This window comes from Myotis brandtii, unplaced genomic scaffold, assembly GCF_000412655.1.
Source record: "Myotis brandtii unplaced genomic scaffold, ASM41265v1 scaffold28, whole genome shotgun sequence".
Classification (NCBI taxonomy): Eukaryota; Metazoa; Chordata; class Mammalia; order Chiroptera; family Vespertilionidae; genus Myotis; species Myotis brandtii.
The window spans coordinates 4,960,751-4,971,331 of record NW_005360676.1 but is presented as its reverse complement, the minus strand read 5'-3'; the positions used below and the strand labels follow the sequence as shown (position 1 = coordinate 4,971,331).

Here is a 10,581-nt window from a genome sequence, read left to right as displayed (position 1 = left end):
TGGCCAGCCTGGGTGAGTGGCTGATGGCTGTTTTCAGGCTGGCCACAGCCCCTTCAGGGTGGGGGTCCCCGCTGGGGTCCCTGGCCAGCCTGGGTGAGGGGCTAAGGGCCATTTTCAGACTGGCCACATCCCCTTCAGGGTGGGGCATCCTTCTGGGGTGCCTGGCCAGTCTGGGTGAAGGGTTGATGGCTGTTTGCAGGCTGGCCAAGCCCCCCAGTGGGAAGCCTCACCCCATTAGGGTGTGCCCAGCCTAGGTGAGGGGCTGATGGCTGTTTGCAGGCTGGCCACAGCCCCCTGCCATCAAAGCTCCCAGTGGAGGCTGGCTGGAAGTAGGTATCTGGGATTTATTTATCTTCTATAATTGAAAGTTTGTTGCCTTGAGTGGAGGCCACAGCTGGCCAGGGCAGGTGGGAAGCTTGGCTTCCTCCATCGCTGGGGCAACCAAGCCTCCTGCTTGTTCCAGCTCTGTGGCTGCCGACCGCCATCTTGGTTGGGTTAATTTGCATATAGTCGCTCTGATTGGCTGGTGGGCGTGGCTTCGGCGTAGCGGAGGCGTGGTCAATTTGCATGTTTCTCTTTTATTAGATTAGATAAGATTAAGCTTTTTCATATAAGCAAGGAGAAAATTCAGCCACTTCCATGTGTTTTTTTTTCCAATTAATCCTTCTATCCCACTCTCACTTTATAAATAAGACAAAATGAAAGGTGTCACTCTTGAAGCTTCCCTTCCAACTGCATCATGTAAGAACTCCTGTGAGTTGTGTGGACCAGAGGTGTATGGATGATGGGAGAGTCCTACCACCCTGTCTCTCTGCCTTCCCAGTATAGAAGACTGGTCATATAGGGCCCAACAGGAGCAGTCTGCTTGACCTTTCACAGCTGTAGCTCTTAAAGCTCAGCTATATCAGTTCATGTAACAGATACCCATAGGCCCACTATTTCCCCTGGTGACCAGGGACACACCTTCTTTCCTCCCTGAATTTTCACCAACAGGGAACAGAAAGTTTTTTCTTTTAAACTCTCAAAAGATAAAAGCTCTGAATGAATCTCTGGCCAGTGGCACTGTTCACACATCCTTTCAAGAAAACTATCTTTGGTGAATCTAGGAGGCTTTTGACCATCCTTCAAAGTACCTACACCTTTTTTAAAAAATGGGGTAGATGTGTAATAGGAATGACCTAATGAACTTAAGGTGAATGTCCGTCACTATCTCATGAGAGAAGAGAAAAGGGACTCATTTATATTTACAAAATAACTAGCATCATGTCTTAGGTGAACTTGAGTGTCACTAATTTTTTAAGGCTTTCTGATTTTTTGTTCACATAGTGCTCCAATCTTTATATTTATTTTGAGGAATATCATTTATTTTTGTTTATAATTGATCTCTATAATTTATGTAAATTGAAAATAAATCCAGATGTTAATTTATTGATTTTTAATGAAGAATATAAGCTATTGTGTTTCAGCAGGTCCAGTGTAATTGCTGTGTGCTATAAGACCCAACTGGAAATTGGCCATTAAGTTTGGTAAAATAGAAATAACTAGTGAGCACTGGATTCAGTGAGTTTAGATGCAACTTTCAAGGAATTTTTAAATAAATGGAAACAGAAGTTTGACAAGTGACAATAGGTATAGATTCATTGGAAGGATTTCCTAAAATATGAATGATGGCATATTTTATTCTGGTAATAATCTAAAAGAGTTGGGAAATGTAATGATCCTGAAAATGGTTCAATTTGGGGAGTGATAATAATTTCATGTAATTGCACAATGACATATACTGTTGTGAAGGAAAAACACAGGGTTCCTCATCCCAAGTGTTTTTAAATTTTATGTTTTTCCCCCTATAGAGACAGTGTATTATTTAAAAATCATATTTAAGACAAATGTCAGTACTTTGATGCCTATAAAAAAGGAACTCAGTCTTTGTGAAATAGTGTGGGTAGGGAAAAAGGTTTTGATAGGATGGCATGAGGTCTGGACTCTCTCTCTCTCTCTCTCTCTCTCTCTCTGGCACTAAGCAGCTGGCTGTGTCCCTCCCCTGGCTAAGCCAGTTAACTTGAGTCTCAGTGTCCTTATCCACAGCGTGTTGAACAGGGCCTATTACAAGAGTCTTCTTTTCTGGTTGACAGTGCATGAAGAGATGGGTACTTTTTTTTTTTTTTAATTTACTCAATTAGTTTACAAGCTCCTTGAGACTAAAATCACGTATGTCTTGTATCTCCCAGAATTCTACTTTTTAAATAATTCTTTATCCCTAAGATTTTGGCTTTGAATAAACACTTCCTTTAAAGTATAAATAAGTAAAACAGCTGAGAGAGGAGCCCTCTGCGTCTCCCAGTCCCCACCCTTGGGCTCTGCCTGCTTATCCCTGGGGCAGTGCCTCGTACTTTGAAAACCACTAATCTTTCAGGTTTTCATTACACTGACACATTTATGATTCACCAACACAGTAATCCCACATGAACAAGGAAATCCCCTTTTTGAATTCTCTGTGTAATTTCCTTCTACATAATTTTCCTCTACAAAGAGAATTTCAAATTTCTATATATTTCTAGTCATTCTTGATGGGGATAATTAGCAAAAGAGGGAACTGGGTTTTGGGGAAGAATGGGAGGTTAAAGAGATGGCAGTACTACATAGAAGTTGCTTGTGATGTAACTTTGGGGGAGAGAAAAGCATCTATGTGAAGAGAGAACCTCAAAAGCAGTAAGAGGGACTGACCAGGCCAGATCAGAGGGTGGTGAGAGCTCTCACAGCATGACATTGAGTCAGGGCTGCTTAGTCTTTAAATATCCAGACAGGGTCTGGGCGTAGGTGAAAAAACAATCCTGGATACATACAAGAGTTTGTATACACAAGAGACAAATTACACTTTGTTTCAAGGATAACAGCAAGACCCAGTAAACAAGAGCAGAAGGTGAGTCATAAGAATGGATGGGGTATCTGAGACAGAGGGAAGACGCCTCTGAGCATGTATAATATCCAAAATAAATCAAAATTAATATGCATACATTTCATTGAAATTACAGAAGACTGAGGACCTAATGAATTTTTAATAAACAAAAAAAATGTAAAGATTGGAAATTAATTGTATGGTACCCATTACTATTAATGAAGCATGGATATTCCATTTAGTTGCTGTGCTCTTTTAATTTTAGAGGATGTAAAACATTTTAAGGGCTTTCATACTATCACTTACACCATCAGCTTGTTTACCCTCCTTTTTCAATAAGACTTTCAATTGCAAATTCTCTTACCTTAGGGATTTTTCAGGAGCATAATCCCAATAGTTGGGAAGAAATACAGTCTCAATCTTTTAAAAAAATATATATATAATATTAAGTGTCATAAATTTTGTCCTTTAATGTTTTACAGAAATAAAGACCCACGTCAATGGATTGCTACTTTTGGTACGACTATTAATCCACCCGCAGTGGAACGAAATGTGGGGAAAATCATCCTTCATGAAAATTACCATAGAGAAACAAATGAAAATGACATTGCCCTGGCTCAGCTTACCACCCGAGTTGAGTTTTCAAATGTAGTCCAGAGAGTTTGCCTCCCAGATTCATCTATAAAGTTGCCACCTAAAACAAGTGTTTTTGTCACAGGGTTTGGATCCATTGTAGACGACGGTGAGTAGTTCAAAATAATTTACCAGTATAAGTATGTCTTAAACTCTAAACAAGATGGCTTAGGGAATCCTCTTTAGATTTTTCCTAAAAATAATGCTGATGCTTCTAATGTACATGATCCCAAGGAGATCAGGGCGACTGTGGGTTAAAAAGTAAAAGGAATCAGGTCCCTATCCTTGAGTTCACAATTAATTGAAGCAGTGGTAAGAAAGGGGAGAAGCTAATATGGAAGGAAAGAACAGTGTTTTAGGTGCTATAAAATGAGACAAACTTGGGAGTAAATGATTCTAAATTGTATATTTCACATATGTAAGCACTGCTGGTTAGCATATACTTCACACCACAATTTTATGATACTTTGTCTTCTTTTTCTTTTTTTTTTGTCTAAATTCTTCCTTGTGCTAATGAGGATTTATGGTATTAATAAATATGAAAGTGTTTTGTGAATTTTCATTTTGGTTAATTAATAGAATCTGCATTTTTTTCCTGTGTCCCACTTCTTAGGAGGTTTAAAAAATATAAATTCTAAAATTTTATAAACTGGAGATCAGAACTAGGTACTAGTTCATTCCACTTTAAAGAGAGAGAGTAATTAAATTAGCCAGGCTAGTGTGGCTAGGTGATTTAGTGTTGACCTATGAACTAGGAGGCCACAGTTCAATTCCTGGTCAGGTTCAGGGCACATGTACAGGGTTGCAGGTTGAATCACTGGTTGGAGGGCATGTGGGAAGCAGCCAATCAATGATTCTCTCTCATCATTGATGTTTCTATCTCTCTCTCCCTCTCCCTTCCTCTCTGAAATCAATAAAAATTTATTTTAAAAATATAGATTAATTAAATATTTTAAAGTGGGAAATAAGAAATGTTTAAGGTTATATCAAGGATATGCTGAAGAAACTAGGAGACAAACGTGAATATTTCTTAACTGGGCTTTTATTTGTTTATTTTTTTTTTGACAGAAGTTGATTATGCGTAAGATTTCCCAAATGCAGTATGCACCTCCAACTTGACTTTGTGAAAGGTTATTCTCCTCTTGCTAGCTCAGGGCTACTCACCCACAGCTTCACTCAGGAGTCCTGAGCTATTTCCTTTCCCTTCCTGTGCTCACTTGTGCAGTATTCTCTCCTGCTACCTCCTGGCCCTGCTGTGCTGGCATCTGATTGCTAGCATGGACCGGACATCTGTCCTGTTTCCCACCCTTCAGGATGTTCCTAAATAACACACTACAGCAGAGAGTAGGGCAAAGGGCTCTGTGCAGCTCATATCCTGGTCTCCACTTGAAAGCTTTTGGAAAATCAGTCAACTTCCATGAGTCTTAAATTCTTTATATTGAAAAGTGTTTCATTTGGACAAGATCAGTGTGATGGACCCTCTCCTCGTGGAAAAAAAAATATATATATATATGATTGCATATAGTTGTAAAGGTGCCAATAGCTTATGCACTGTTAGGATATAATATTAGATTGTATATGTTTATGGTTCTTTGAATGTAGACATTTATGAAACAAAATAAAATTAGTCAACAATTAATGTTAATAAAATAATATTGTGCTTTTGCTCCTAGGAAAATACAATTTATATGTCTTCCATGTCTTAGATACAACCGTATTTAAGAGCGTGTTTTTTTGTTTGTTTATTTGTTTGTGTAATAGGACCCACACAAAATAAACTTCGGCAAGCCAGGGTGGAAACCATAAGCAGTGATGTGTGTAACAGAAAGGATGTGTATGATGGTCTGATCACTTCAGGAATGTTATGTGCTGGATTCATGGAAGGAAAAGTAGACGCATGTAAGGTATGTCCAAAGTCAGGTCAAAACATTGAAAGAAAAGTTTCTATTAGCTATTTCTAAATTTGGCATATATTTCACTTGAGATTAAAAAAAAGCATTTATTTCACTAAGGACTCAGTTTATTTAATAATCATGATAACAAACATTATGATATTGAATGTTTACTGTGTGCCAACCAAAATACTTAGCACTTTTTATACATTGTTTTATTTAATATAAAATTTAACCAGTGCTATAATTATATTATAAACTAGAGGCTTGGTGCACAAAATTCCTGCAGCGGGAGGGGAGTCCCTCAGCCCAGCCTGCACCCTCTCTCGCAATCTGGGACCGCTGGCTCCTAACCCCTTGCCTGCCTACCTCCCTAATTGCCCCTAACCACTCTGCCTGCCTGCCTGATCATCCCTAACTGCTCACCTGCCTGACTGCCTTATCACCCCTAACCACTCTGCCTGCCTGCCTGATTGCCCCTAACCTCCTCTGCCTCGGCCCCCTCCACCAAGGCTTCATCTGGAAGGAGGTCTGGAAGGTTGTTCAGCTGTCTGGTCTAATTAGCATATTATGCTTTTATTATTATAGATTAGGAAATTGAAGTTTGTTGCTTCTATTTCTGGTTCACACAATTTTCTCTGGTTATGTTCTTAAACAAAATTAAAAACAAAAAGACACAGAAACTTCTCTGAAGACCACGTTATTCAGCTCTCTCATCTCTCATCTATCTTGTTTCATCCCCCACCTCTGAGTCTCTCTCCTTTGTCTCATTCTTTAATAATTTTGACTCCTGAAACAGGTTTCCTCTCCATCCCAACCCCTGCAGTATTAACACTGATCCATTTGAATGCTGGACCTTAGTTCCTAAATCTCCTAATTTCCAGTGAGCTTCACCCTTTTCCAGCCACATCTTGAATCTTGTCACCAAAAACTGTTCCATCTACATAAAAAAAAATTCTCAAAATCTTCCTTTTTTGCACCTCTCCCCAATCCTTTCTGCCTGCTTTTCAACTATTCCTGTCCCCTTGGCCACAACTCTCTGTGTTACACCCCAACCTACCAACCCTTATCTGCAAACACACACAACCTACACATGTTCTTTGTGTACCTTCTCTGTTTTATATTTATCTTTAGCTTTTATCATCATTCAATACACAATATATTATATTTAGCTGGTTTATTATCTGTCTCTTCCACTAAACTAGAATATAAGCTCCATGAAGGCACAGAATTTGGGGGGGGGTATTTTTAAAAAAATATATTTTTATTGATTTCAGAAAGGAAGAAAGAGGGAGAGATAGATAGAAACATCAATGATGAGAGAGAATCATTGATTGGCTGGCTCCTGCACACCCCACATTGGGGATCGAGCCTGCAACCTGGGCATGTGCCCTGACCGAGAATCAAACTGTGACCTCCTGGTTCATAGGTCAACGCTCAATCCCTGAGCCAAGCTGGCCAGGATAGGGAGTCTATGTTGTTTACTGCTCTATTATCAACACCTAAAACAGTGCCTGGCATAAATATTTGTTAGTTGAGCAAAATATTTCATTTCTTCAACTTTATAGAGACCTATAGACCATTGCTTCTCTATCTCATAGTTAATAAATTCTTTAATTTCTTCCATCATCCATTTGTCCAGCTTAGACTTTATTCTCTCTCATTTTTATTTTTATTGTTTTATTTTATATATATCATTTTCTTAAAGCAATTTTGCTAATACCCCAAGCTCACTTATTGCTCTGTTTCCAGTGTTTCTGTCTGACAAAGTCCCAAACCTGGAAGAACTCAACTATTCAATCTCTTTCTCTTTGCCTTAAAGTGGGAGGTCAAATGTTCCTGGAAAAATATATAACAACACATTAGTTTCACTAAAGGTTCTAGATTAAAAAAAAAACACAAAAAAACTTACAATTTTACTGTTTGTTCCTTTTTTCCAAATCTCCTTTTTCTGAATTCTCTCAACAGTTTCCACATTCTTCAGCTTCTGTTTTTACTTTCTACTAGAGGCCCAGTGCACGAATTCGTGCTCAGGTGGGGTCGGCTGGTGATCGGGGGCCGATTGGGGTGGGCCAGCTGGGGGGAAGGACCGCAGGAGGTTGGCCGACCATGGGAGGTTGGCTGTGGGAGTGCACTGTCCATCAGGGGACAGCTCCTGCATTGAGCATCTTCCCCCTGGTGGTTAGTGCGAATCATAGCTACTAGCCAGTCGAAATGGTTGCTTAGGCTTATATATATATATATATACTAGAGGCCTGGTGCACAATTTTGTGCACCAGTGGGGGGTCCCTCTATCTGGCCTGCGGGAAGGGGTTGAAACTGGCTCTCCAACATCCCCCAAGGGGTCGAGAATTGTGAGAGGGCACAGGCCAGGCTGAGGGACCCCACTGGTGCGCAATCAGAGCCAGAAAGGGATGTGGGAGGTTGGTCAGCTGGGGAAGGACTGTGGGAGGGCTACAGGGTATGTCCGGCTCATCTCGCTCAGTCAAAATTGGCCAGACCCCAGCAGCAAGCTAACCTACTGGTTGGAGCGTCTGCCCCCTGGTGGTCAGTGCACGTCATAGCGACTGGTCAACTAATCGACTGTCTACCCCCGGTGGTCAGTGCATGTCATAGTGAGCGGTTGAGCGGCCTTAGCATATCATTAGCATATTATGCTTTGATTGGTTGAACAGCCGACCGGACGACTGGACACTTAACATATTAGGCTTTTATTATATAGGACTAGGGGCCCAGTGCATGAATTCGTGCACCTTGAAAAGAACTGTGGGCCACTAGGCTGCAGTGGGCACAGGGGCGGGTCTTGGCCCATCCTCTGCGTCCCCGCCTGGCCCCTCCTGCCACGGTCCCCTGGCTCCTGTCTGCCTGCAGCCCTGCTCCCGCCACCACTGCTCCCATGTGCTGACAGCGCCAGCCCCATTTGCACCTGCTGAGGGTGCAGTGATTGGGGACAGTGCTGGGTGCTGGCAGCAGGTGCGAGCAGGGCCAGTGCTGGCAGAAGGTGCGAGCACTTGGTGGGACTGCGGCACATGAGAGCAAAGATTCAGTAACCACCTCCAGAGGCTCACCCTGATGACAGCAACTGGCAGGCCCTGCCTTGGTCTGGCGCCCCCACTCACCTGCTTCACCATCCCACTATAGCTGATGCCCGCCATGTTCCACGCGTGCCCCCTGGTGGTCAGCACACATCATAGTGACCGGTTGTTCGGTTGTTCTGCCGTTTGGTCTATTTGTATATTAGGGTTTTATATATATATAGATAGATCCCTTTATTCTGAACTGATGATTTTGTTTCCCAATTTTCAAAGAAAATAATAATCTTAAGAGGGGACTTTTTTCATCTTCCCGGCACCAGACATACAGACCTGCCTTCATCTGGACCCATTTTATTCACCTTCAGTTTAGGCCACAACAGAGGAGCTACCTCTTCTCTAAGGCTGATTACTTCTCTGCTCAGACTTCTCTTCTTATTGGCATTTTGAAAAAGTTTTCTGTAGCTATTATGTCCTCTCACTCCTTTCATAGTCCACATTTCTTTTGTAACCAGATCCTTCCCCATTCAGTTCTCTCAAGTTAGGAAAAAAACAAACAACTCTTTCTTGGCCCATAATGTACCCTGTCTTCCCTTTACCATCAAATATTTGGGAAACTGGCTATATGCATTGTCTAATTTCTCAAACCATTTCTATATGGTTTCTGTTCTATCACTTCATGAAAAAATAGCTCTTCTTGAGGTTTTCAATGATGCACCAAACATCTCCAACAAATGATTTTTAGTCTTTTTCTTCTCTTAAACCTCTCAACAGCATTTAACAATGCTAACAAATCCCTCTTTCCTGACATATTGTCTTCCTTTGACTTGTAATGATTTTAATCCTACATCTCTGTCTGCTCCTTCTCTGTATCTTTTTCAGGATCATTCTCTTAATCCCAGACATTAAATTTTGGTCTATTTTATACCTGTTCCTCTTTTTACCCTATACTTTCTCTGTGGAAGATCTATTTATCTTTCCACCATAGCTTCATTATCATCTTTTTACTTTTAGGTCTCCAACTTCCCCTTTGATCTCCAGACTTATATATTTCCTCAACCACCACTTTTATCTCTAGGCTTACACAAGGGTGGGCAAAAAAGTAGGTTTATAGTTGTGAGTACATGAAAGAGTTTATTCTTGTATTATTACTTATTATATTATTTATTTATATTATTTGTCTTCTTATTCTTATTGTTATTATTCATATCCTTACTTATTATTTATCTTTTAGGTAATGATGGCTGGTAATTTAACCAATGACCAATGAAAGTGGATACTTAAATAATACCTACTTTTGCCCAACCCTATAGATTCTACTCCACATGGATATTTCAAAGGCATCTCATTTAAAATGTTGCACCTGATTCTGCTCTTATTCCCCTCTCCATCTGATCTTTTCCTATGCTTTGTACTTCTATGAATGGCATTCCCTTTCATTCTGTTAAACAAGCCATTCCAACTTTCCTTATCCTTTATCTATGCACAAATACTAACCTCTTATTAAATATTTTATGCACATGCTTACTAAACCATGCATAAAATATCTAATCAAACTAGCAAAAAAATCCAAGGATGCTGAACCAGAAACAATGTATCCACTCCATATGAATGTTAGTCTTTCTAGAAAACAATGTGCTTGAAATTTTAGCATTTTCTTTGTACCAATTTCTTTTTTTTCTCCGTGTGGAAAAGAAATGATTGCAATGACCTTCCTACTCAATTAGAGTTAACAATTTTAAATATGTTTTTGTTTTTCTCCAGGGTGATTCTGGTGGACCTCTGGTTTATGATAATCATGACATCTGGTACCTTATTGGTATAGTAAGTTGGGGACAATCATGTGCTCTTCCCAAAAAACCTGGGGTCTACACAAAAGTGACTCAGTATCGAAACTGGATTGCCTCAAAGACTGGTATCTAGTGTGAATTGTCCGTGAATTATATCCATGGCACACAAAACTGAAACTCCTGCATATTGTATATTATTTATATTTATGTGGTTTGGATCAGTGCTTTTGCTGGAGGTCTCAGACCAATCCTTTGTGATTGAACTCTCTACTCTAAGGGAAGAAGACACAGCAAATGACAGGTAGCACTGACTCCTTGCTCACAAGGGAAACTGTGTT

At 40.3% G+C, this 10,581-nt stretch overlaps 1 protein-coding gene across 1 annotated transcript in view; it reads left to right on the top strand.

The window, feature by feature from the left end:
* Window positions 1–10,376, top strand: part of LOC102241346 (transmembrane protease serine 11F) — a 55,539-nt gene extending 45,163 nt beyond the window's left edge. The window contains exons 8-10 of the mRNA XM_014541809.1: window positions 3,379–3,638; window positions 5,291–5,433; window positions 10,218–10,376. Of these exons, the coding sequence (XP_014397295.1) occupies window positions 3,379–3,638; window positions 5,291–5,433; window positions 10,218–10,376 (562 nt within the window). The remainder of the gene's footprint in view (window positions 1–3,378; window positions 3,639–5,290; window positions 5,434–10,217) is intronic.
* The last annotated feature ends 205 nt before the right edge of the window (window positions 10,377–10,581 follow it).